A 27486-nucleotide genomic window follows, 5' to 3' on the forward strand; every position below is an offset into this window, starting at 1 on the left:
TTACCAAGCACAGGCAACGGAAGAATGTAGTACATTCCATTTGTGGTGTGAAATGCGAGATGTTTCTCTGGAGTGTAGGTTCTGGTGCCTCTCAACCCCCTTGGCTGAGCTGGTTTATTTCGCCGTATTAGCAGCAGACTAACCTGGCCAAAAAACAGAATCCTTGGCTAATGAGGGAGGTAATGCTCTGATGCCCCAGCGTGGTTTTTGCTGGGTTAGGGAGAGCAGTGGACACCTTCCTCCTGCCCTGCCTCTGCAGACCTGGTTGGCTTTTCTGCAGTTCGGCCCCTCTGCTCGTTCGGCTCTGGGACAGCCCGGAGCACCTTCCAGCGCCTGGAGGGGCTGCAGGAAAGCTGGGGAAGGATTTTTTTAATTATTATTATAACGGCGTGGAATGATAGGACAAAGGGAAATAGCTTTAAACTAGAAGAGGGTATATTTAGGTTAGGCGTTTAGAAGAAATTCCTTAGAGCGAGGGTAGTGCCACTGGCACAGGTTGCTCGAAGAAAGCCGTGGATGCCTCATCCCTGCGAGGCCCGGCTGGGTGGGAACAAACTCCTCTCGTGGGAAGTGTCCCTGCTGGTGGCCGGGGCGCTGGGACTAGATGATTTTTCAAGGTTCCTCTCCAACCCGAACCATTCCCCGGGGCTGCGTTTCCCCTCCCGCCCCTACGGCCCCTTTCCCGCCCCCCGCCACCTCCCGACGCCGGTTGCTGCGCATGCGCCGCCGGGGCGGGAAGGGCCCCGCCCGGTTCCGGGGCAGCGCCGCTCGCCGCTGCCATGTTCCGCCGCGCCGGCCGCGGGGAGCCGGGCGGGCTGCGCAGGTGGGAGCTGCCGCGGAGGGCCCGTGTGGCCAGGGCGGGGAGGGTGGTGCTGCCTCAGGGCGTCTGGCGGTGTGTGGGCGGCGGGTGTGGCGCTGCCGGTCCCGGGAAGCCGGGGGGGGGGGGTGGGCGCAGAGCGGGCTTCGTGCCCCCTTCCCCGCCTTCCGCGTCGTTTTCCTCGGTGCCTGCCGCGGGTGGCGGGGGGAGGCGGCTGCTGGCAGCTTGCCTGGCAGCTTGCCGCCCTCCCCCTGACGCCTCCTCCTGCCGGGGGTCTCCTTGTAGAGGTTGCCCCGGTGCGCTCGAGGGGCGCCGGGCCGGGGCGGGAGATGCGGCGCAGCCCGGGCAGCGGTTCTGGGGCTCGGGCCCGGGTCTGGCAGTTCTGGGGCTCGGGCCCGGGTCTGGCGGTTCTGGGGCTCGGCTGGGGCGCCCCGGGTCTGGCAGTTCTGGGGCTCGGCCGGGGCGCCCCGGGTCTGGCAGGCGCCGGGCTGGGCGGGAGCGCGAAGCCCCGTAGATAAAGCAATACCGGGATATTTGTAAAAGGCGTCCTTTTCGGTTAGTGTTTTCCCCTCGGCTTTCATGTCGTTCCAGAGGCGTTCACCCGCTCACCCCGTTTCTTTAGAGACTTTACATTGAGCAGTGGTTGTGGAGGGTGGTTAGAAAAAGCTTTTGTCCCTTCGCTGCCTTTGCAAAATCCGACTGCGTTGAAAGTGTCTTTTTGCCCAGGCCCGTCGTGAGAAGCCAGCTGCTCGTGTGGTGTTGGGAACTTGGAGCCCTCTGGGAGCAGGACACTCCCAAAGCCAGTCAGGGTGGAGGAGGAAGGGAGAGAAAACGCACGTTGTTAAGCCGGGGTTAAAATAATAAAAACCGTCCTTCCTTCTAACTTGTTGACTTCAGAAGTGCCCAGAGCTGGCGCTTGCAGGGCAGCGTGCCTGCTCTGCTCTTCCCTCGCACAAGCACAACGACAGTGGTTGCTGCTCGAGTCTGCGATAAAGGGTCATTCGTTCTGTCAGGCAGGGGGTGGCAGATCTGCAGGTTTGGTCCTTAGCCAGGGGTGATGTTAGACGCTGCGGTGGTGTTTGATTAGTAACCTGTGTTTTACGATGTCAAAGTCACCAGAACTGAGGAGGAAAGCATAGAGAACTCTCAGCCCCTAAGCAATCTCTGGCTGCCTTTCCAACGTGTTGCAGGCACCCAGCTCTAGCACCTTGTCCCCTGCTTGTTTGCGAGGGCTCTGCAGTAGTGTCTGATGAAGTGTTTATGCAGAAAAGGGTTTCCACATAAACGTTTGACCTACTTCACCTTACACACACTGTCCTCTTCTGTTGAAGCGATGTTTCTGTGTTTTCTCTTCCATGAGTTTAGTAGTGGAAAGAAGGTATATAGTGTCAATAATAAAGTCATGTCAAATAATGCATTGTTAACAGAAGACAGTTTATTTGGTGTGTTTCAGCAGTTCCATAAACAGTGGTGAAAGTCCCCAGTTGTTGTTTTTTTCCCTTTTCCTTTTCAAATAGATATACTTTTCGTTATCTGAATATTAAAGTGTTTTTGTTGTTTGTTTTTTTTTTTAATTCTGATGTCTTGATTGCATTAGTCAAAGACTTTTCTCAGCAATTGCAACTGCTAGGGTAGTGTTGCAAATCACATATCTGTATGACAAATCAGCATTTAGTAAGTATAAATGTTGATGCTCATATTGTCCGTATTTATTTTGTGTAGGGGATGTTCAGTGACTACCAATGACTTGATTTCTGATGAAAGTTCTTGTTTTCTAGTTCTGTGCAACATCCACACTGCTGGCAGCAGGAACAGGAATGTAGAAGCTGCAATGATTCAGATTCCTTGGTGTTTGATGAATATCACTGTAGACATTTTGACCAGTGGCTGGAGAGGTAAGAAATGTGGAGTTTGTTTAAATTTTCACTTTGCTTCACTATTCTCTTAAGGAAACAAAGAGAACATTGGATGTGATTAAATTAAATGTTTTCTAATATTGTAGTAGAGTAACAGAGTTAGCAAATACAACCTGCATTATGCAGGAGTAGACCATTCAGTTTGTGTAATTGGAATACATGCCATAATATTAGCAAGTATTCCATATGAAAGAGCAATTATATATACACTGATGCAGTAGCTGAAACTCTTTATTCCTTAGCTCTTTGGTATTAGGAAAAAACTGACATGGAAGCAATATGCTGTTCCTGTTCATGTTTTTCTTACACAGTTTTTTGTGTAAGTGTGGGGAAATGATGTTTGGCTCAGCACTCAGTGTATTCCACTGTGCTGCAGTTGTTAGTAGATACCTCCCTTTTTTTTTGTTCTTGTTATTGTAGTCCAGTACGGAGGACAATTTGAGATGAAATTTTATAGGTAGGTAGTTCTAGGAGTATTTTGCTTTTGGATATTCTAATTCAAGACCTCAGGTGGAGGAAGTGGTTGAAATTGGTATCTTAGTGTCTGACAGGAAGTAGGAGACATGGTGAGAGCTCGGGTATGTGCAGAAAACTGAGCAGGATTTAAGTTAGAAGCGATGAAATGTTTTACTGAGGGCACATGAAAACTTTTAAAATGTAATTTATAAATCTCTGAGTATTACACTGTATGAAAACAATTGTAATTTCTGTTTGCAAGTTTAATATTGCTTCAGTTAATGAATGAATCTTTTGAAGAGCTTAGGAAAACCCTTTTATTCGGGAGTATTTCCTATGTCTTTGATGTTATAGTAAAAATATTAACAGTATGCTATGACTCTGAGTCAAACTGAATGTGCTAAGAGTGTTTTGTGTTTCTCTTTTGCTGGGTAAATATGTTCCTTCTTAGTTTGGACTCTGTCCTGTTAAAATGATATTAGCAGCATGGTTGGTGATTTCATGTGTGGATGTGAAATTCTTAAGGGAAAGAAAGTGAGACTAAGGTAAATCTACTTCTGTGTTACTTATCGTAAAAGTTGCATTGACACTGAAAGGAGTGAACAGACTGAAACAAGAAGTTTTCAGTGTTTCAGAATTTTACAGCGTCGTAGGGTTTTAATTTATTTTATTTTTTAAGTTAATGAAAAACCAGGTGTTTCTTCACTCAGAGAACATCAGTGATAAAACTGATCATTATTAAATAAGAGCTTCCTGACTTCTTTTTTTTTTTTTTTTTTTTTTTTTTTGGCTTTACATAGCAGAGTTTACATTCTTGAAATTATCATGTTGGGATATGATGGATAGAATGTTAGTTCTGCTCATGTGATGGGCTTTTTTCTGTTTCTTATCATGTTTCCAGTCCTTTACAAAGTCCTTAGTTAACTGCAGAGAGCAGTGACTGGACTGGATTTGACCATAAGTAATGTCATGAATTGTGCTCTTTGCAGTAGTGAGAAGGTCCTCAGGTAGTAGAATTACAGTAGAGAGAAGGGTTCACATTGGCTGAGACAGGAGTGCTTTAAGAGGTGGTCAGGTCTGTACTCTGACGTGAAATTCCGTTCATGATCATTTTCTTTCTCTGCAGAATAAAACTGATTGCCTTACATAGTGCTGAAGGTGACCTGAGCCAAAATGTTTGAATTTCTTTGACTCTGAAGTGAAATAGAGTAGGGACCTGCCCGTGGTGTTACATCTGTGGGACTATTTTTGTCCACTGTTGAAGTTTCTGTTCAGTAAGTATGTTATGAGCAACAAATGTTCATACTGAGTTGTTGTTATTTTCCAGCTCTGCAACACCAGAACTTTCTAGGCCTCTTCCTAGTTGCCCCAACTGGGAAGGTAGAATTGAAGAAGGCAAAACAATGAAGACATCAAATAAAAAAATTACCAAGTAGGTATAGCATGATCATTAGCTGTTGTTGGGTTGGTTTTAGCAATAGCCATCCAATGATATCTGCATTAATGAAGGTTTGAAACACAGCTAGGCTGTTTTATATCAAGCCTGAATGAAACCTTAAGGGGAGACATGCACTGAGAAGACTCATCTCAAAAGCTCTTTGTATGATCTTTTCAGATTGTTTTCTTTTTAAGTTTAAATTGCATATTCATTGCAACTTTCCATAACAGAAAATACTAGAATAGTGAAAGGAAAAATTGAAAGCTGCCACTGAGGCTTGGAGAGAGGAATGGCTGCTAGAGCACCCAGATATTATCTGTCTTCGTTTTATTGAGTTAAAGTTTTTTCATGTTCATGTTAAGAGGTTGTTACACATATATGCAATAACTGTGTATCATTTGATTTGCTTGTTGTAGAACTACCTATAAGCTTCTAGGAAGTCCCTGTAGCACCGGTACCCTCAGGCGTAGTTTATTTGTTACAAACCTGAGCAATTGCATGAGCTTGCAAAATCTGCTCTTGTAGTGATTAATTTGGTTAGCACAACTTTCACGTCCATAAACTAATGAGGTAACGAGTTGTGCTTTCTGTCTATCAGAGTAAGAGTACATGTGAGCCTAGAGTATGTGTTTGTATAACTTGTGGTAAAGCTATTAAGGTTCTTTTCAACTTAATTCTAATTTTTATTTTTAAGTTCTGTTTCAAGTGATTCTGCTAATTCAGCTGAAAGGGAAACAGATGAAGTAGTTCTGAGGAGAAGACAAAAACAGATCAATTTTGGAAAGAATACCCTTGCATATGACAGATACATTAAAGAAGTTCCAAAGTAAGTTGCACTATATTGCCCATTTCCAAAGAAACTCTTATTTGTTCCTGATGTGTGTGTGGCTCAGCACAGACGTTTAGTTCTCTTAAGATTATAAGATCAACAAGCAAAGAAAATTTGAATCAATTTATTTTTGTCAAAGAGAAACCAGATATTTTCTGCCTACAAGCAAATTTTCCCTTTGTGTTGCTAGTAGCAAATATATATACCTACACAGGTACTTGTTCCCTCTGTCTTCCCCAGTGGGATGGGGAAAGAATAGGAAGATCAAAAGTGAGAAAACTGGTGGATTGAGGTAAGGGCAGTTTAATAGGTGAAAGAAAGAAAAGGGGGGAAAAAAACAAGTGATGCAAATTCAATCACTCACTGCCTCCCACAAGCAGACTGATGCCCTGGCAGTCTATAAACAGTGTCCACTCTAGAAGAAGTACTGCTCCTCTTCTTCCTCTACCCTGTGTTTTATTGCTGAGCATGACATTATATGGTGTGGAATATCTCTTTGGGTGATTCCAGTCAGCTGCACTAGGGGTTTACCCTCTCAGGTTTTTGTTAGTGGCTGCAGAGAGGGAGGAGCAGAGTGAGGAAAAAGAGATGGCCTTGAAGCTGTGCAAGCACTGTTCAGCTCTAGCTAGAAATCAGTGTGTTACAGCACTGTTTCAGCCATAAATCCAAAACACAGCACTACAGGGACTGCTGTGAAGGAAGTTAACTATCCCAGCCATACTCAGTACAATACTTAATACAAAGAAACTGAAATTGACTTAAGAAAACAGGTACAAGTAACTGGAGGTGAGGACAATCTTGAAGGGATACGAGTTGTGCTGCTTCTGTTTTGTATTTGTCCATAAGCAGTAGGGATCTGCTTTTGGCAGCTGTCAAAGTGCTGGACTGGATGAACCTCTGGTCTGGCTCAGCACATTATTGTTGGTTGTTGCTTGTGTGGTCTGTTTTTGACATTGTTTTAGAATATATAGATTTCAGTAAAGTGGTTTAAAAATACAAAAAAATTATGTATTATGCCACTGATGCCTGTGTGATCTGATGGACTGCAGATTTTTTTTTAAGAATGAAAATTATGTTCTGAAGTAAGAAATGTTACTGTGTATTTACAGGAATCAGCGAATACCAGGAGTTCATCCTAGAACTCCCAACAAATTTAAGAAGTACAGCCGCAGATCCTGGGACCAGCAGATCAGGCTGTGGAAGATAGCACTGCACGCCTGGGATCCTCCTACTGAAGAAACCTGGGACCTGCAGCCAGTGTGTGTATGGGTGAATTCAGTCAGCACTTCTCTTGCTTCACAGGAGGACTCTTAGTTCCTTTAGAGTGTTCCTGAGTTGGAGCAAGAGAGGTTATCAGGCTCACAAATACGTGGCTCCTTGAATTCTGTTAGTCTTCAAGATATTCCCTCTCCTTAGTCTAAATTCATCTCCAATAAGTTGCTTTGGAGAGAAATACATGTTTTGTCTACAATACTATGCTCTCTTTCCCTGTGTATTTACACTGGTGAGGACAAGGTAAAATTATTTTTCTAGAAAGGGATAGGCATAAGCAGTAACTTGGTGATTACTGTTCCTTGACAACCTTTCCATCTTTCCTTTTTCTGGTGTCAGTGGAACCACCTTTCTCCTTCAATAACAATATGTTAGAGGATTTGGGAATTGTTAGAAGATTCAGAGAGAGTTTTTTTTGCTCTCTGTTGGAGAGTGGCAACTGTGTTCAAGATACACTTTTTAAAAAAAAATTTTCAGAGCTTTGTAGCAAGGCTAGCTCCACTAATTGACTCCATGTAATACTTTATAAGGTTTGGACTAGTAAATTGTGAGAAAAAGAATGAACAGAATTCTGTTAGCTCTGTAACTGCATTGTGTAGATAGTTTTAGCTGTGTTAGGACTGCTCTATGGTGGAAGTTGCAGTTGTTTGCATGTCATGAGATGAAGCGTTAGTTGTTATTGCAGGTGAACTATTTTCTGCTTGGAGCAGTAAGCCAGATGGGTAGTATTGTAAATGTGGGTTTTTTTCCTTCTGTTTGTAGTAGTACAGAACCCTCAGGCAGCTCCCAGGAATGGTTCTGCAAAGATCAGGATTTTTCTTGCTCCTTTGTATTTGATGAAAAGCAAAAGAGAAATGACTGTGAAGATGAATGCAGACAAACTGACCATACACCAGAGAGGTATGAGATGAAACTTCTGGGTTTAACTTACTGAAATGATTCAATACATGTTGATGCTGTCAGTTTTTTTGTAGGAAATGTTTAATGAGGGAGGGCAGTTAATGCTCAGCTTTGGATTTTGGCATTTTTGCTGTTGAATGTTCTCCATCACTGCCACAGAGCACTGAATGTGAAAAAATTATTAGCATTACAGCATTGCATGATTAACAGCAGAAAAAAACAGTGCTTTTTTCAGCTTCTCTGTACAGGGGAGTACTGAGGTTTCCAACTGGGAGGTGCAACTAGATGATCTTTGGGTCCCTTCCAACCCAAACCATTCTGTGATTCTTTACCCACTGTTGGCAAGTGCTGCAAGTAGGATGCCATTTGCAGAAGCAAGAGTGACCATCCTTAACAGTATTGCACCTGTCTGCAGGACAGCAGGGAGACTTAGCAGTCAAGCAACTCATGCACTTCCCTGCTTACTGAGATACCTTGATCTGAGGGCAGGCGTGTGGACCTTAAAATGGTTCTGCTTCCAAGTTTCTTCTGCAATTGTGACTGGGCTCACTTTCCAAAACACAATAGAGTGGTTACCAAAATTTGAGCCATTTTCTGTGTTCCTCTGTTGCAACTGAAAAATCATACCTCAAAAAGTCTTCCTGTGTAGATGTGCCATTTTGCAGAACTCTAGTAAGCAATTAAACACAGGTGAAAGATGTTGTGTTTGTAAAATCTGTTCTTTTTGCAGTCCCTCCTCTCCTGAATCTTCTCCAGTATGGAAACGCAGAAAAAGAAACAATTCTGACTCCTCTGTGGTTTCAAAGAGCAAGAACCATTATGTGCATATGTACCACACACTGGAAAGGTATGAAGTGATTCTCCACGAGGAGAATCATTGATATTATGAACTGACTTTTGAAATATGAGGGGTATCTATCCCTCCATTTCTTTATAGCTTTAATTTAATCTAAATGTCTGCAATTTAATGAGGAAGGGAAGTTACGCCAGAACAACTGTGTTGTATAATAGCAGGTATTTGCAGTGATCCTTTGCAAAGGTGAAGAAACTTCAGTGTCAGAAGACACAACATACACTGTTTTTATGTGTAAAAATAGGTAACATTGTTCATGGTTTCTCATGGAATCTGTTTTCTGCTTCAGAGGTTGTAATTCTGAAATTCCTAGGTGTCTGCTATAATTATTGCATTGCATTCTGCTTTTTGGCATGCAGAGTGTGTACAAGATGATGAGTTACAGTGAAGGAATCGAGCTCAATGTGCACTCCTAAGTCTTGTCAGCAGCTACTGAAACCCGTTGCCTATGTAATTGTTGACATGTTAAATTTGCTAGAGGTATTACAGAGAATATGTAGCCATGAGGGGATGTGAAAGAAGCTTTGTGTGTTTTGATTAAGCTCTTCCCTGCCTTAGGAAAGAGGATATGGAAGAAAATGCTTGTTGGAACAGTAAGGAAATTGGTCACCCAGCCTGAGACTGGGACAGATTGAGGTTAATGTTCAAAAATGGGTAAGAAAAGGGTAGAGTTTTTCTTTATTCTAAGTTGTTCAGGAATCAAATCACTCCGCTAGTGATAGGTCTTAATCATATTTGAGATATCGAGGTGCTGGAGTGAGTACAGAGGGGGGCAAGGAAACTGGTGAAGGACCTAGAGAATCAATCTTATGAAGAACACCTGAAGGAGCTGGGAATGTTTAGTTTGAGGAAGAGGAGGCTGAAGGGAGACCTCATCAGTCTCTACAACTACCTGAAAGGTCATTGTAGAGAGGTTGGTGCTGGTCTCTTCTCACAGGTAATTAGTGACAGCACAAGAGGGAAGGGCTTCAAGCTGCAACAGGGCAGGTTTAGACTGGACATGAGGAAAAAAATTTTCACAGGAGGAGTGGTCAGACACTGGAACAGGCTGCCCAGGGAGGTGGTTGAGTCACCATCTGTGGATGTGTTTAAGGGTCATTTGGATGTGGTGTTGGTGGATATGGTTCAGGGGAGAACTTTGTAGAGTAGGGATGATGGTTGGACTCGGTGATCCCAAGGGTCTTTTCCAACCTGAATAGTTCTATGATTCTGTATTTCCTTCCTTTCTTCTCCTTTCCTAGCAGTTGCATAGGAAGTCTTCCTATGAGAAATGGAAAGCTTTGCAGAGGAGAGCATGGTTTAACTCTGTACAAAGTTGTCAGAACCACAAGAAAACTGGAACAATGTTTTAAGTTATTTTGGTGTGTGGCAGACCTTTCTCACTAATCTTAGTATAAATGTTTATACAGGTGTGGTATTTTCTCTCTCTACATAGCTCTCTTCTGAAGAATTAAGAGGAACTGTCTTACAATGGTCCATGGTTTCAGACCTTCTCACTTTCTTTCTAGTCTGACTGGATCAGGACATCAGGAGGCTTTTTCCAAGTGCTCAGAGCAGGAAGTCTTGGGTGAAAACGAAGAAGTGATGCCAGTACAACATGGTATAGAAATAACAAGGTAAATACCATCATGCTCACTATATCCTTTCTATTTATTGCTTTTGCTGTGAACGTGTACTTTGTGGGTTTTCATTCCTTTTTTTTTTTTTTTTCTCTTACATTTCCTCCAGTGTGTGGTATATTTGGTTGTTATTTTTTGTTGAGTTTACTTGGCTTTTCCCAGTCTGACTGTCTCATCTGTTGCTTTCTGCTGCTTCTGCCATTAAGTAATGCTGGAAGATGCTGAGCCTCTTTCACCCTCTTTGTGTTACAGAAAGTAATGGTATTTTACAGAATTGGTCACTGTGGTTGCTACTAGCCTTTCACTTGCTCAGCCTGGGACCTGGAAGCTTCCTCTATGTCCCCTTAGCGATCATTGTTCTGTAGGTGACAACAGTGATAATTATTTGTTTTTATGCAGTGACCCTCTTGCAGCCAGTTGTTCTTCAGGATGGAACAATCAGAAACAGAAAAAAAACAACTTTCTGCCTACCAGTAAAACTTGCAGAGATACAGACTGCAGGCTGGAGAGGTATAAAATGCAGATCATCAATCAGGGGCTTTGTGTGTGTGTTCATATATGTATGAAGTGAGAAGCATAGTTGTTTTATTACTCTTATTTTAATCCAAGTTTTTATTATAAACATAGATACATATTTCTTTACTATTCTTCCTAGGAATATGTTAGTCAATATTTATATGTTGTGTGGTAAAGTTCTATCCTTATGTTCTCAAGTTATAGTCTGTATTAGAGTAAATAAGAGGCTGTAGCTGTATTTAGTATAAAAAGGTTACCATAAAAAAGCTACTTAGTGTTTGGGATGTTTCTTTTTTTATTTGTAGGCTTAAACTTTGTAGCAGTTTAGTGGAAGGAAATCAGTCAAAATACCCTGAAATACGATGGGGAAGTACAAGTGCTGAAGGTAGAATACAGAGGAAAAAAATTTAAATACCAAGGTGAGTTCATGCTGACTACTTATTTTACCTCTTCTGTGTTAGTAGCCCATGTGCAGTATTGTTCTGCAGAGTCCAACTGTTCAGCTCAAGCAGCTTCTCTTTTTATTCCTTTATTGTATTAGTATTTTATCCCATCCTCTTGTATTTAATGAAGCACCTTAATTAATGGATCTAATATTTCAGATTTAAATATTTCTCTGGTCAGCCAGAAAACAAAGGTATTTTCCTTAGCACCCAGATGAAAACTGCCAGTTATTAAAATAATTTCAGAAGCAGCTTTTCTGCTTCTTAATGGTTTTTGATGAAGTCACAATTTTGCATTTTCAGCAGTAGATTTCTTTGCAAAAATTTCTCTCAGACTGTATATTCCTGTGGTTCATTAATAGGATGGGGTAGTACTTGAGTCAGCTTTTATTAGGAGATCATATTTTGTGCAATTTGATTGTCTTTGATCTACACTTAATGCAGGCTTTAAAACAGTACAGACTAGGATATAAATGTCTGTTTAACAGTGATCTTGGAGTATGTTGCATAATGACACTCATTAAGAATATCACACACAGCTTTGCACTATTTAGGTTTTTTTAATTTTAGCGATATGAAGAAAGGAGAGCTTTAAAAAATTGTGCTAGTGGCATTTTTCTACTGACTTCATTGATTTATTTTTTTTTAATTTAAATTCTACAAGCATGAATAAGACTCAGTATGTATTCACTTTCCTAAAGTGCTAATTGAGTATTTGAAAATATCTAGTCTCTTCTTGTATATAGATGTATGGAAGAAGGAAGGCTTTCTCCTGTGGCAGAAAACAATTTGAAGAATAGGGATGTAGCCTGAGATCAGCAGATCACATCTTGGAAAACTGGTGCAGTCACATAAGATCTGGACTGAAGGAGAAAGATTTACAGTCAGCATATGGGCAGTCAACATAAGGTGAAATGTGCAGGTAAAAGAAGCAAGCCTCTATATCTGTACATCACAGTTAAGAGAGCCTTTCTTATCTTCTAGGTAGTTGGTATTTATCTTCTTTGTTGTAAATAATGCTCTATTAAGGAGTGTGTACTCAGTGGGTTCATAATCTCATTCTAATTGAAGAAATATCTTTGTGACATCTAAAAATGTGGATAGTGAATTAAATAGCTTCTTTGTGGAGAAACACGTTGGTTTCTTGGGATGCAGATATCAATGCTATGAGAGACACTGCCTTTAACCATGTTTTTTAGGTGTGATGAACTCTCCAATGGCAGGAACTCCATCTGTAGAAGGCAAATGTTGCTTGAAAACCAGATACTAGATTACATGGTAGAACTCCACACTACCTGTCTTTTTGCTAAAAGAATATTTTTTCCTGTTTAAGATAAATTAATGTGGCTCTTTCAGAGCCCAGTTAAATGACCATAAATTTGAATGTATCTGGTTGCTTTTTAAAGGAAAAAAAATCATAGTGATGAGGACACTAAAGATATGGCAGGAGTGTGTTAATTAGAATGGAGATAAAAATGTATTTATTAATTAATAGTGACAGGTGAAAAATATGCAAGGGATTGGGAAAAAATGGGTTCAATTGCTTTGTTTTCTTTTTGACAAATACTGTAGGAGTGTAGGGTATGTAGTACTCTTTATTTTTCCAATAACTGACATTCTCAAAGTGTTCATACAATATCTTAACACTTTTTTTAATATGGACAATATGTCTCTGTCTTTTATACTGTGCTTTAAGCTCACCATATACAATGCTCTGTTTCATTTACTGCTACCATAACACTGTGGCTTAAAAGAGTAAATGTTTTACTGGTAGTGACTAAAGTGATCATGTTTATAAAACACTTATCTGCCTTTTTGTTTAGGTTTCTCCAGATCTTAAAGGTAGATTGTTTCCTGCAAGCTCTGCCTCAAGTGTAAAACTTCTGATTGCATTAAGCCTGTGCTGCAACAATGATGGATGTTCCTTAAAGCTTTTGTGGGAATGTTTCTGCTTTACCTGCACTGACAAATGACGTGTGTATCATGTTGTAAAGGCTGCTCCAGCTGATGGATCCCGTTGTTGCCCTTTGGAGATCATGCTGCTTAGATGCACTAATGTTATGCTGGTCAATTGGTCCAATATTGAGTCAGACTGAAGAATCGACCCCCTTAAACCAAGGAATTAAACCCTGTTTCCTGTCCTGGACTGGAACTGAACATTCAACCTGAAGAACTGCTTTGAAAGAATGTAGATACTTTTAACCTTTCTCCAGTTGTTAAAGACTAATTGTTCTTAGCTTATTTGCCATTCTCTGAGGTAAAATATGTTAAGCTAGAACTTGCATAAGTGAGAGAAGAGAAAGGAAAAGTAGACCATTATTGGAATCACATCACTCTCTTCAAGGGGATAAGTGACTGTTTGAACAGCAAAACAGCCTAAATGCCTGGATTTTGGAGGTGAGTAGCAGTATTTGCAGGTTAGGAGCTGTTCTTGGGCATGGGGTGTCCAGGCTAAGCATTGTGACAGCATTGAGCTCTTTGTTTTTCTCTTCTAGCACTGTGCTTGGAAAGTCAAAGTGAGGGCTGTGGCTACAGTGGAGTATAGACCAGATTCATGTGCTAGTTTAAAGAATTTCTGACAGTCCTTGTGGTATTTTACGTGGCACGGACTGGGATACAAATGTCTGTTAGAGCTGGGAATTGTCTCTTTGCAGGAGTTCTGTTTGCCAGGCCACTGCAGAACTGTGAGTGCTAGGGATGACACACAGCAACTTTCCTGTGGGGCTGGCAGTGTACTCAGGGGCCAAAAACCCATTGTGCTACTGATGTGGAGATAAGCTGCTTCCTCAGAAATTGCTCCCAGTCCCTTCCAAAGCATTTTGTGCAGGCATGCTCAGGCATGGAGTTCAGTAGTGTCCTAGCACAAGGGTGGTTCAAACACCACAGAGCACAGAGTGTGTGTATATACAAGGAACACATCTGTACAGCACTTTTTTAAGAAGTCATATTTAGAACCATGTTGTTCCAGTGTGCATGATTCCATGTAATTTATGATGTTTGTAAATAAGGGAATATGTTACATTTTTTTGCATTTTGACTTTATGCAGAGGAATTAAAGACTTTAAAAATCCCTGCTAGTCTGCTTTTGCTGTTACAATGAAACTGACAGCATGAAAGAAATATGTGGGTTCACTAGTCTTTTTTTTTTTTTTCTTTTCTTGATTTAGGGTGCTTTGTTTATTTAGGGGTTTTTAGTCCTTGCTAAAAGGGGAAAGGAGGACTCTTCAGAGTTTGAATCCAGCTCTTGAAGGAAGTTTACAGCTTGGGTGGTGTCCAACCCCTTAGTTTGGATTTTGACATCCTGTAATGAGCTTGTATTTAGTGCACTGTAAACTAGTGGAAGGGAACAGCTGTAATCCCTGCACCTATTCTGCCATGTGAAAGTTGTGCTGGAGGGGATGGAGCTGTTAGGTGAGAGTAACAGCCTGTCAGGAGATACTTCAGCTCAGCTGTCAGAGCCCTTGAGCTTTTGCCTATGATGGACAGGGCCTGCACTGGATTTACAGACACAAATCCATAGCATTCAACAATCCTTAAAGATCTATTTCTCAGTTGAAGATACTTAGACTAGAAATAGAATAACCAATCTGCCTGTGGTTGTGAAATTTTGGGCAGATTTATTCTCTAATCCAGGTTTTGTACACTCAGACAAGCTATGCAAGCACAAGGAAAGGAATGAAATTGAGAGGTAATTTGAGGTCTGCTAGAGTAATTTCATGCAGTGCTGCAAGTGGTAGTAGAACCATTGTAATGTCTTCTAATTATTAACAGTAACCATCAATCTAAACAAGGCAGTTAAAAATGGAATGTTGTCTGTCCATTTACTTCTTTTTCAATCTAAGGCTGTTTGACCTAAGAGTTTACAATTGGTGTAAGCAAAGCTGAAGTCTCGCACTGCAACCCCAGTTTGTATTTAGTTTATCTATTTTATTTAAATCCACTTTGCATAAATTTGTGCTTAGTTTTTAATTAAGCCAAAATGAACCTCACCAGCCAGGTTTAAATTTCTTCCAAGAAGTAACTTCTTCTCTAGGCATGGTTCCACTGGGAGAACTTCCACTCAGACAATACATTCTGTGCTTGTAGAAACAGTCCTTCATTAGTGGTTCTGAAATGCTAATGATTGTCTGTACTTTTTGTTTTTAAAACTGCTGCTTTAAGGTCATAGTGATGAGGCTATCTCCTCCCTTTTCAATTCCTACTGGGGTGTGAAAATGCTTTTCTGAAGGTTTTTGCTTGCTGACAAGGGCAGAAAGGTGCAAAGCAGCTGAAATCCCTAAGATGCTTTGGCAGCAGATAGTTCTGCTTGATAAACTGAATTTCACCTGTACATAGTGTTATGCTGGAAGTCCTTCAGGGCTTCCAGGCTGTCCTCTGCCTGGCTAGCTTGGATACATTCAGGTAAACATGCTGCTCAAGTAATCTTATCTCAGAGCAAGGCTGGAGGACATGGGAGTTTGTTTGCACGTGTTGAATCTCTGCTGTACTTCAAGCATGTCCTTGGTTGAGAAATACAGGTCTGTTTCCCATAGCAGTGTGTGGGAAAGAAGAGGTGCTAGCACAGCAAACTTCCCTGCAGAACCAGGGATGTTTATGCAGGTGCTCCATGGAAGAAGGGAGAGTTTGTACAATGACAGGCCAGACAAAGGAAAGGAACTTCCAAGGTAAATGTCTTACATTGTACTATTTTCAGATCTTAAGTGTTTCACTGAGCATAGAGCCAGCCTGGCTGTTATGGCCCAGAGGCAGGAATTTTGGAGATCTCTGAGGAGAAAAGTACAGGACCCACATACAGCTTTTGAGGAAAAAACAGTAAGTTGATGGAAAGTAAACACAATTCTTCCTTGTCTCTTCTCAAAATACTGCTGATTTCAGCCAGGAGCAGTAGGTATGTAGAAATTTCACCCCAAAAGCATTATGAAACAGCTCAAACACCATCTACAAACAGATACTTAGCAGAAGTCTTTCAGATACATATATATGTACAATGAGAATGCAGGTGCAATTTGTGGAAGTGCAACAACTTCATGTGGTGCATTCACAAATGGAAACAAAAAGTATAAAGCCATTTAAAAGTTGAGTAAAATAATGCAAAAAATCAATAGAAAGTAAGCTAGCTGCTGAGATTTCAAACAGTTTAATTTCTAAAAGACATTGCAAATTATTGGCTGAAGATTCTTGGTTTGGCCTGGTGCAGCTGCCAAGGCAGGCTGGCAGTGAGCAGCCTTCTTTCCACTTCTGAAGCTATTGGTTTTGCTGGAAAGTCAGTGTGAGTGTCTTTCTGCATTCATCCATCCATTGACTGGCACAGATCTGCAGGGGGAAAAAAAAGTCAGCCAAGAGGTTGAACAGTAATTGTCCCTTTTTGAGAAAAATAGTGTAAATGTCTCCCACTTTGAAGACAATATGCAATGAGCTTTCAATTCACTATGAAGAGGATCTTCAACACATCTGAGCAACCTTGAGCTTCACTAAGCAGGTGCTTCCTCCCTTCAAAACACCTGATACTGCAGTGGTCACTGATAGAGGAAAATTCAACAGATGTGGAACCCTTATCTGCCTCTGCCTTCTTACTATTGCTCTTATGCCCAGAGTTAAAATCAGCTACAGATACTGTGCTGTGTGATGTTGCTCAGCCTTGGGGAAAAAAAAAGGCCCTTTTTATATCTGCAGACTGAAAAAGGGGTAAAAAGGGCTGCCTGGTTATTTATCAGTTTTCAGCAGGGATATTCCTGTAGGCCATTCTAATCAACTTTCCAAAAAAGATTAATCAGGAAACAGGAAGAAGCAAATGTGTTCCTGGAACTGCTCAAGATTTGAGTCTAGGCACCAGGAATTAATGGGAGTATGTGGTGAAGTAGAGGCAGAAAGACTGAAGTATTCCTCTGCTGACTGTATGGATCCAAAGCAACATACTTGTTTCAGATGCAGTTGTGCTGTTTGGACAGTTCCTTCTTCCTAGCACATGAGGGTGTGCACTGCCACCCGTTGTCCCTGCTGACTGTGTCCTTTCTGGTCAACTTGTGGACAAGAGCTCCAATTCTATTTAAATGATGACCTGAAATGCAAGCCAGAGTACCTGGCATCTTTGTTTCTGTAAATACTACGTGAGAAAGTTGTAGTTTGTTGAACCATGTTTCATTTTTACAGCCAAGATGCAAATTCAGCCTTGCTATCCATGAAGTATCTTCACAAAAAAACCAAAACAAAACACCTGTCAATGCATACACAGAAAGTCTCTCCAAAGAACTTTGGGCTTGGGGATTTGCTTTTGTGTGAAGCTGCTAAAAATAAATAAAACCCACAACAACTCTTGTTTAGCCACTTCTGCTATTCATCAAACAGATTTTTATCTTGCAAGTGTTACTCAAATACAGCCTCATGAATATGTCAGCCTCTTGGAGTTTCTACTTGACTTCCTCTTAGTTGGGTGCATTGCTCCTGTGAACTGAAGGAGGAAGAGGCACCTTTTTGTAATTTTTAAGGTTTCAGTTGAGGCATCGTGATGGGGATTGTGGTAGTGTCCTGAAAAGTCAGTCTCCTGTAGAGCTGGCTCAGAGCACACAGACTGAACAAGCAGAACTCTAACACATAATTAAACGCTCTCCAGGGTAACTGCCTTAGAGACTGAATTCTAGAACAAAAGAAGAGTCTGTCTTGAGAACAGTGTTCTTTCCTCTGCTTTATATCTTACTTGTGTCAAATTGTATTATATTAAGAATATTTTATCGCTCTTTGAGTGTCAATCTGATGATGGTTGCTATGAAAATGCCTCTTGAAAAAAAGGAAGAAAACTGACCTGGTTCTGCAATGAGAGAAACATCCCATTCCCACTGCTACCTGTTAAATACCAAACCTGCAGCAATCTGACTGGCATATTACATTCCAAAAATACTATCTTTCAATATGAGTGCTTGCTGCTTGTGGAGATAAAATAAAGCTTTACCACCTCTGCCCTTGTCACTGGGATAGCTACATCCCTTGTCCAAGAAGCACCAAGCTCAGAAGAAAGTGCTGCCCAGTTTGTGTGGGTCTCTCTGCAAAGTATCCCACCAGCCTTCAGTCTTTGAGGGCTGCAAAGGTATTTTTATTTCAACCCGTGCTCCTGCTCTGCTGTAGGAGTCCTCCAGGTTGTTTCCAAATCCCTGTTGTGAAACGTCAGTATATACCAGATCTCACAGATAAACAGGATCTCTCTGTGTCTGTAGAAACACGGCCTGTTTGCAGTTAACAACACCTGAAAACTCCACTTCCTGAAGCACAGTAACCCCCTGGCGTTAACCAACCTTATCCAATATCGGTATAAAATAGTACATAATGCCCTGTCATTCCGTAAAACACACAATGATGACAGAATGTTCTGCCATCGGGTTGGCACCAGCCATGGAAACACCGGGCGCTCTTCACGGGTTGGAAGAGCCGCGCTGCTGACGGCCACCCCGCATCGCTTCATCCCCGCAACCCGTGGGTTATTTTCCCGTGGGTTATTTCCTTGCCGCCTTGCGGAAACCCGCGGGTCCCGCCCCGCCGCCGCAGCGCGCCAAAACCGCGCGCCGCCGCGCTGGATTCTCCCGCCAACCCGCCCCGGGGCGGGGCCGGGCTGAACCATTGCGGGGCGGGGGGGGGGATGGGTGGGTGCTGGGTCTGCTCCCGCCACCGGGGCCGCCTTCGCTTCGCTGCCCCAGCAGCGGGGCGGGGAGGCGGGCGGGCGGGCGGCTGCGCCTTCCCCTGCTTCCCGCACCCCCCACCCCCGCACCTGCCGCCGCGGAGGGGCTGGCGCCGCCCGGGGGGGGGCGGGCCGGGCGGTGTCAGTCAGCGCCGGCGGGAGATGCGAAGGGGCTGAGCGGGAAAGCGGTTTAGTCGTCTCCCTGCTGCCCGCCGTCTTCCTCGTGCTGCTCTCCGGCCCCCTGGCCGGCCGGCTCTCCCTCCCGGGGACGCCCCGCGCCATGTCTTCCCGCCAGAGGAGCCCGCACGGTGACGCGAAGAGCAGGTAGGGCCGCCCTGGGTGGCGGGGCCCGAGCTCATCCCTCCCCGTCTTCTGGCGGGATGCGGGATTCGAGGAAGAAACTCTTCGGTGCGAGGGCGGCGAGACACCGGCGCGGGCTGCCCCGGGAAGCCGGGGCTGCCCCATCCCGGGCGGTGTTCAGGGCCAGGTTGGATGGGGCCCGGAGCGACCCGTTCTAGCGGGAGGTGTCCCTGCCCGTGCAGGGGGGCTGGGACCAGAGGGTCTTTCAGGTCCCTTCGGCGGTTCCCGAGGGGCGCTCGGAGCCGCCCCGGGGCGGGGGGGGGGTCCCGGGGAGGGGGAACCCGCGCCAGGCCTCCCCGCCCGCAAACGGGGCCGGCTCCGCCATGTTGGCCGGTGGTGCCGCGGGTCCCCGGGGGGCAGCGGGGCTGGGCCGGCCGGGAGCTGGGGCTGGAGCTCCCGCGGCGGGGAGGGAGGGGGGGGGGTGGTCTCCGTGTCCCCCTGCCCGGGCGGGCGCTGAGGGGTTGGTGGCGGGACCCTTCGGCTGCGCGGTTTCCTGGCGGGGGTGAGCCCCTCTGGGGGGGGGGGGGCTCGCGGCCCGGCCTCGGTTTGCTGAGGCAGAACCGGCCGCTGAGCCGGGGGCGTCCCGGGGAAGGTGACCCGGCCCCCTCCGGTGCTCACGGCGTCTCGGCTTCTCTGCTGCCAGCCCCCGGCCCCCGCCGCGCTGGTCCCGAGGCAGGAAACGCGGCGCGGATGGGAAGCGGAGGAAGCAGGACGGGTCGGGTTCGGCCGCTGCGGATGAGGAGGAGCACAGGCCTTGTGGCAGCAGGCTGGACAGGTAGGCAGCGCGCCCAGGAGGAGCAGCTTGCTGCTCTTTGTTTATCACGAGCCGCGAACTGACCGTCGTACTAGGGTTTTTAAGCCCTACCTCTTCATAAATCACTTAGTCACCATAAAGAGCTGGTCTCGAAGAGCACGTAGTGCAGCGTGCTGCTCTGGGAGCCGCTTCTTAAGAATGAACGTTTTCTGTTCCTAAGGCGTTAATTGCATTCTTAATTTTTTACTCCATTCAAGGCTTGCTTATTGCTGTTTATCGTGAGGCAGTAGCTGCGCAAGCCAGTTACGTTTGTGGGTATAAGCTGTACCTACTGTTGAGGTAAAATTAAATGAGATAACAAATGAAAAACTGAAGTCTTTCCAGTCACGTGTCTTCACGTTTCTGAAGGCCTTGCAGGCGATCTTGAGAAGTGTGTCTAAATGTATCAGCACGTGTGTGGTGGGGTCCACTTCTGAGGTCACTCACACTGTTCGTGCTGCTGCTCACTGTCTTCCTTACCATTTCTCAGCACAGGTAAACTTCAGTTTTGTGCAAGTACCCTGTTTTGTATCACTCTCTGCATCTGAGGTATTCACGCCACAACCCCTTATGTCCCGTTTATCAGTGGGTGGGAGTTGTGGTCTGCAGCCCAGCTGATTGAATCTGGGTTTCTAATCTAGAATGTGATGGCTCATGTCTGTAACTACCCATTTTCTTTGCTGATAATAAGCAGACATTGATTTAATTTACTCTGGATATTGTAATTTAAGCCACTAACCAATTTCTGGAAGCATGTTTGAATAGGAGTACAAAGATGAAACTTTACAGATTATTTTCTCAAGTTTCAACCTAAATAAATAAACCTTTTGTGTGTTTTCTAATATTGAGTTCAACAGGCATATGGTCCAGTTTAGTTTTGATTCTGCTCTGATTGAAATTCTCTTCCTGCACTAAAACTTCTCTGTTTATGCCAATTCAGTGTTGTCAAAATAAAATTTTAACATAGGAAGAGGATTAGGATGGAGACTGAGTCACACAGTGGATTCAGCTGGGAGGGCAGCAGTTCCAGGCTAGTTTTTCTGCCCCTCTAGTAGAATTGGAGCACCCTCTGCAGTCCTAGCCCAGCCCCAGAACTTCTCACCATGTGTGAACTGGCATGTGGGGATGAGTGTCTGAAAAAAGACAGCTGAGCTCAGTTTATCTGGCACCAGAGCAAATTAATCAAGAGAAAAAGCTGTAGGCCCTCGCATGTTCTCCCTGATTTTCTATATACATTGCACAGAAACAAGTACAAAAAGGTATGGTAACAGTGTTGAGGAAAAAACTTGGATGTGCTGACCAAGTGTTTCTGGGCTTGTGCTGTTCTCTGCCATGGACGAGCAGTAGTTGAACATGGCCTGCATCTTCTGCAGAGCTAGAAATCAATCTAAGCAAACACAAAATACCCTTGGAGATTGAACAGGTTTGTGGAAGCACCTGTACTGTTTGCTATGGATTTTTAATTTTTCTGAGTTCATCTAAAAGGAACTTGTAATTTGAATTTAAGAAATAATTGAAAGTGTTGGAAGCTGATCTCTGAGCTGGAAGCAGAGAGGGAGTTGGAATTGGTTTCAGCACAGATGGATCTAATTCCCTGACTTCAAGGGAGTTTTTCATGCAGAATCCTAATAAGTCTCTGGAGTGTTTGCAGATCAATGGAAATAGCTCTGGTCTGTAGGATACAGTTTTGAGTTTGTGCCTTTGGAAAATCGGTCAGAAACTGGAAAACATGTTTAATAATCTGAACGTAGGCAACTGTTGTTGGCTGGGAAGGGTTATAAGCTTCTTCCCCTGCACCGGTTGGAATCTGCTTGTGATGCTAATAGGCGATCATAAAGTGTTAAATACCACCTTGCAAAGTCACACCAAATCTCGAGTTTAGTAGCTAAAAATTGACTACTCTTTGTGCCTTTCCTTCTCTGCTAGGTATATTTTCATGTGGAGCAACTCCTGGTGCCATCACGTGATTTTAATTAGCTGTACAATTCAATTCCATGTTCTAGGTCTTGTCTCTTATGTAACTATTGCATCTGCAACCATGAAAGAATAAATATTTGTTAACTCAGTGGAGTGAAAATAAATGAGTGAATTAATAAAGTTGGTATTTCACATACCATTTTCTGAAGGACACCAGCTTAAAGTTATTGAAAGTGTAGGGTAGGTTACATGTTACGGTAGTATCTATGGATATCTACATACCTTTTTACAAAAATAACCAAACCAAAACCAAATCCCAAACCACAAAACTTCAAGGTGGAGCTCTCAACTGATGCCTAATTTTACAATGATGACACCTTAATAGAACAATACAAGATTTTAGCAATGACTGCAAGTACTACAAGTGAATATATTACATAGAAATCAAGCTGTGAACAGGGGAGATGTTTGGGTGGGCAAGGCATTAAAATAAAATTGTACAGTAGAGGCTTTTTATTATTTCTTTCTAGCTTTACAACACCAGAAGGCCCTGGCCCCCTTTCCCGTTGTTCAGACTGGGGAACTGCAGTGGAAGAAGATGAAATGAGGACCAGTGTTAACAAAGAAATTGCAAGGTACCTGTGGGTGTTTAAGACAAAGTGGGGGGAAAAAAGGGAAATGGGAATGAATTGTCTTGTACAATGTGCATTGCCTTTTATTTTTAACTTTACCATTGTAGTAAAATCAGACCCACCTTAGCTTCCTGTCTGCTGCTTTTAGGGCAGCTTTGTCCTAAGTCCTTCAGAATTGACATAGCATACTCTGGAGAGTTGGTGTGTATCACTAAACACAGTTGTTCCTTTTGGAACAATCCTTTTCTAAACCCCCTTAGACTGGACTATTTTGAATGCCCTTTCACTCATTACTTTCTTTGCATATCATTGCTATAAAAAGAATTTTAGGGAAAAGAAAGTCCTCAGATGTATTTTTAAGGGGAAAACTGAAACGTGTTCCATAGCAGCAAAGGTGTTTACAGGATTTAGGTTGACTTCAAGACTGCTGCTTAGCTGAGAAGTAAAATCAACTGTGGGCTGTGACAGTGCTGCCTTGTGTGTCCTCTTTGTGTATATTCTTGATACAGTTTTGAACTCTTACAGATACAGAAGAAAACTCCTGATAAATGAATTTTCAAGAGAAAGGAAGTCCTCCTCTGGAAGGTAAGTTCAATTTCTAGTTTAGCTGAGAAAAATCTGGAAAACAGGTCTGAAGTTACACATGCACCATTGTTGTTTCTGAAATGCTCAGCTTGAAATAGTTCACCTTAACTTGAGTCTGCTCTAACATCATAGTTCAGTAACATCACAAGCAAGCATTTGGAAAGTTTTAGCCTGTTTCTTTTTAATCTTCTACAGGTGGTTTGTTTTCTAGTACTCCCAAACTTAGAATGTTTTATCTTTAGTTCTGATTCAAAGGAATCTGCTGTCACAGTAGAGTTTGAAACGGATGAAGTGGTTTTGATGAGAAGACAAAAACAGATAAACTATGGAAAAAACACAATTGCTTATGATCGATACATTAAAGAAGTTCCTAGGTAAGCTGTTTGAGTTTTTGTAAAACTTAATGTGCAATTGTAAGTCATACCTGTACTTTGTAAGCATAGTAACATACTAAACTTGGTATCTGCAGCGTTCAAATAGAAGGCTTCTACAAATTAAGCCTTTTGAGACACTTTTAAACAGATAAGTGATACAGTCAAATGGGGCATGATTTTTTTTTTCTAGTTGGTACATCAGAAATATCTTTTCAAATTTTTCATGCTGCAGAAATGGTAGAGGAAGTTATTTCAGTCATGCTGATTAACCAGAAGAAATGGAGGTGCTTTTTGCAGTCCATTTTCTCATTAGTGAACAGAAAGACAAAATGACAACAGTTTCTCTTAAGTTTGGAAAGTGTTGCATGCAGAAATTTCATGCTTAAGTTTTCAGACCTATGAGTTCTAATACTTTTTTTTTCAATTTGACTTGACAGAAAAACTGAACTGTTCACATCTGTTCACTTGAGTGCTGGAATTGTGCAGTAGTCTTTTCTCATAAATAATCACTTAGGCTCATTGCAACCCTGCAAATTCTGTGTGGCAGGCAATTGGTCTTAACATAAATCGGTCTCTAAAGCTAGATGATATGTCTGTGTGAAAAGCATTAAAGAATCTTTCATGTCTAATATCTGAATAGATGCCATCGTATACCAGGAGTTCATCCCAGAACCCCCAATAAATTTAAGAAGTACAGCCGTAGGTCATGGGACCAGCAAATTAAATTGTGGAAAGTTGCATTACATTCCTGGGATCCACCTACTGAAGAAGGATGTGATCTGCAAGATATGTATGTATACAGTGTTCCAAGATGCATTTATAGAAAATGTATAAAAATCTTATGTTAAAAAAAAACCCAAACAACTAAGAAAATCCCAGCATAGCCCTTTATGGAGACAAGTCAGTGGCTGCTGAATTCTTTCATTAGTTAGTTGTGCTGCTTATCAGTGCTATTCGGTTCCTTCTGGACCAAATATTTAATAGCTTTCTGGACCTAGTTAGTTTGTATGAGGAGACTTGCCCGGTGTCCTTGAAGGGCACACATTAATTATGTCACTTGTTTAATGTATGTCCACTGGGTGAAATCAGAGCTCATTCTGCAGTGCTCTGTGAAGGAAAATGTCACATCCTCAAGGCAGGCTGATTGTTTCAGAGCAGTCTGCAGTTTAAGCTGTGCTGAAAGCAGTGCTGGGGAGCTCTCACTTATGTCTCACCGGTGTCATGAATATTGTGTGTGTGTGTACCAATACAATGCACAGGAACCTGCCTCACAGCCTTCTCACTTGTTAGTTCAAGAACAGTGGTATAAATTCTTGTTTCTCGAGCAAAGAGGAGGAAAGAGGCACTTGTAAAATCATCTCAAAGTACTATTAAAAGTGTGGCCACAAGTGTTTGCAGTCCAAGCTGCTGTGGCATTCTGCTCTAGAAGTAGTAACTAATGCAACTAGTTACTTGCCTCTATAGAAAACAATAAAACTGATCAGGGAGCATCCAAAATATAAATGTGGTACTACAGAATGAAGGGACACAGATGTAACTAATTACTCAGGAAACAGTTTTGTGATTATAAACTACTGGTTTTCTTCAGTGTTGCTGGATTTAAAACCAATATGGAGCAGCAGAGGGTTGCTTCTGGCTTCCTTTTACTTACAATCAATGTGAGGGGAGTTGGCATTTCAGCATGAAGCCTGCTGTATATCTTGGTGTTGAAATACTAGTCTTCAGATGCTGGGGTCTAGTTCTATGTATAGTGCATATTAAATCTTATGTTGCAAACCAAATTGATGGGAGCCTTGTCTGGAAATAAAAATTCTTGGTCTTCCATTAATATCTGTAATAATTTGTATTGAGGCATTGCTTGAGTGTTGGGTATTTGTCTTTGACAAGTCACCATACTCAGTCTCACAACTTTAGTCCATGGCTGTTTGGCTGAATGGAGTTGACCTGCTCTTCTGCTTGGTCTCTGCAGTTTGCCACCACTGTCCCTATAATCTCTGTAGGTCTCACAGCACTTCTTTAGCCATCAGTTTTGGAACTACACCTTCAAAGTTCAACTTACTACTAAAGAACTGAATGTGTTCTAAGCTGTGTGCTTTTGAATTGTTTTGCAGTAGTCCTGTTGACCTCGGTGAGATGGAGACAGAATCTGTCGGAAGCAATTCTACTGAATCTCAAACGAGCTGTCAAGATAATGATGTAAGCATATCTCATTTGCATAAATATTTGTTAATAATTGTCCGTTATTTAGAATAACATGCAGAGCAGCCTAAACACATGAGGAATTCCATCATGTGCTGTTTAGGGACTGTTTATAAAGCTGAGCAATCTTTGAATTCAGGCATTTCCCATCTGTAGCTGATGTCTGAGTGTAGAGCTAGAACCTCAGCAACCATCTCAAATGACAGATACCTCATTTTTCATAGCCTGCAATAGAAAATGTATCTGTTCAAAGCATGTCAGTTATGAACTGTGATGTACAATGTCAATAGTAATTTAGATTGCAATATCTAATGTTAAAATAGCATGTAATTTTCTTTGCACACTTGGACTTCTTGAAGTAAACTTTTTATTTCCAGAAAGCATTTATTACAGCTGAGCAGTAACCTGTAGTGAAGTTCTAGTAATGTTTTTCTTACTGGATTTGTTCCTCTGATGAGTATAGAATCTGTATCGTGTTTCCATGTATGCATATACAGATCATTAAAACATTTACAAGAAGTCTTGTAATGTGGTTGAATGGGCAGAAGCCTTCATGTAAATCTCTTTAATCTTAAGACTAGCCTTGAGTTTTTGTATGGCATTTAAAGTGTTTTTAAGCCTCTGCTACAGGGTGTAATGAATTACAGAAGTGAAATTAATTATTGCATAACTAAACCTGTTTTTAACTGCTAATTATTGACTGACTTTGTATTCCAGGATACCTGTTCTGGCACTCCTACCAAGATTAGACATGTTGACTACCAAGCAGAAGGTGAATTTGACTTGGAAGTGTGTCTGAGTGAACCACTTAAAGATTTCAATACTGTGAGTTAAATAGTCACAAACAAACTGTTTTAGAGGAAGTTTCTTTTAAATTTGAGAGATTAGCTTAATTCACAAACTGTTAATTGTAAGAAACCCTAAGCAAAGTTGCAGACTTCTCAAAGTTGTGGTTAGTCTACATATTCTCTGGACCAAAGTTATGTAAAAATACAATTAAGTTGTGCGACTTCTTTTTAACTTTTAATTTATGTATATCAGATTTTTTTATAAAACCTTTCAATATTAAAAATAGCCAAAGGCAGGGCTATCCTTAAGTTCAGCAAGATCTTACTGATTTCCTCCCCCCTGTTATGTTCATAGCAAAGCAGGGAGATATTATTTTGAGCATCTGTATGTTACCTTACTTTTCCAACTGGCTCTTCTACAAAGATCTGACTTAATGTAATACAAGTGGTAGCTGAAACACACTGCTGATTAGTACTAGTAGACTAATCTACTGCAGTTATTTGCTGAAAGATGAACTGCCTTACATTATTTAAGAAAAAAATAAAATTTGCAAAAATGTTTCAGAAACAATTGGAAATCAAATACTCTCAAGAAATTGGAGGTCAGTGTAGTCAAACCTAGGCAGTAACACTTTAAGAAGTAGTAGTAGCCTGAATTTGAAATCTGTAAATAGTCATGAGTCATTTGATAATATAGTCAAGAAAACAATGTCTAGGGAGAGTGCTTGATTCTTTTTAATGTGCTGATTTTAAATGTAAAACTGTTGTAAATGATAACACTGTACAGATTTTGTGCTGAAAGCAGTTAATGTTTTTTGTATGGGATTTGCTGGAAAATAAATGAAATTTCATTTGCTTATGGCTCTTCAACTTAATTTCCTACTAGTGATGTTCCATGGATAACAAAATGCAGGAAAATACTGAAAGCCATGTATCTGTGACTGACACTGGGCTAGGATACGTGTGTCTTAGCATCATCCTCTGACTGTGAGGGAGACCTTCAAAGCTAATTGTCTGCAGCCCAATGGAGTGAAGTTAAGACTTGGTTATAAGGGATAAGCTCCTTAGATACAGTTTAGTAGATGTCCATTAGCTGGTTACCAAGTTCTGTTC

At 42.2% G+C, this 27486-nt stretch overlaps 2 protein-coding genes across 6 annotated transcripts; both read left to right on the top strand.

The window, feature by feature from the left end:
* Positions 1 to 758: 758 nt before the first annotated feature.
* LOC127384049 (histone RNA hairpin-binding protein-like) lies at positions 759 to 18011 on the top strand. 5 transcript variants are annotated; one of them, XM_051617946.1, is made up of 12 exons: positions 759 to 823; positions 2596 to 2712; positions 4517 to 4621; positions 5322 to 5453; positions 6566 to 6715; positions 7491 to 7628; positions 8359 to 8475; positions 9990 to 10097; positions 10500 to 10610; positions 10922 to 11035; positions 11789 to 11981; positions 12883 to 18011. In XM_051617946.1, the coding sequence occupies exons 1-10, from the start codon at positions 780 to 782 to the stop codon at positions 11025 to 11027; spliced, it is 1128 nt and encodes a 375-aa protein (XP_051473906.1). In that variant the 5' UTR covers positions 759 to 779; the 3' UTR covers positions 11028 to 11035; positions 11789 to 11981; positions 12883 to 18011. The 5 variants fall into 5 exon arrangements, with proteins under 5 accessions (XP_051473906.1, XP_051473907.1, XP_051473908.1 ...); XM_051617947.1 differs by having other exon boundaries at positions 11806 to 11981; XM_051617948.1 differs by having other exon boundaries at positions 7494 to 7628.
* Positions 18012 to 18826: 815 nt separating this feature from the next.
* SLBP (stem-loop binding protein) lies at positions 18827 to 27248 on the top strand. The gene is made up of 8 exons (XM_051617951.1): positions 18827 to 19049; positions 19729 to 19860; positions 22326 to 22430; positions 22953 to 23012; positions 23255 to 23386; positions 24027 to 24176; positions 25498 to 25582; positions 26303 to 27248. Exons 1-8 carry the CDS (start codon positions 19006 to 19008, stop codon positions 26417 to 26419), a joined length of 825 nt encoding a protein of 274 aa, XP_051473911.1. The 5' UTR covers positions 18827 to 19005; the 3' UTR covers positions 26420 to 27248.
* The last annotated feature ends 238 nt before the right edge of the window (positions 27249 to 27486 follow it).

Source organism: Apus apus, chromosome 4 (genome assembly GCF_020740795.1).
Source record: "Apus apus isolate bApuApu2 chromosome 4, bApuApu2.pri.cur, whole genome shotgun sequence".
Taxonomy (NCBI): domain Eukaryota; kingdom Metazoa; phylum Chordata; class Aves; order Apodiformes; family Apodidae; genus Apus; species Apus apus.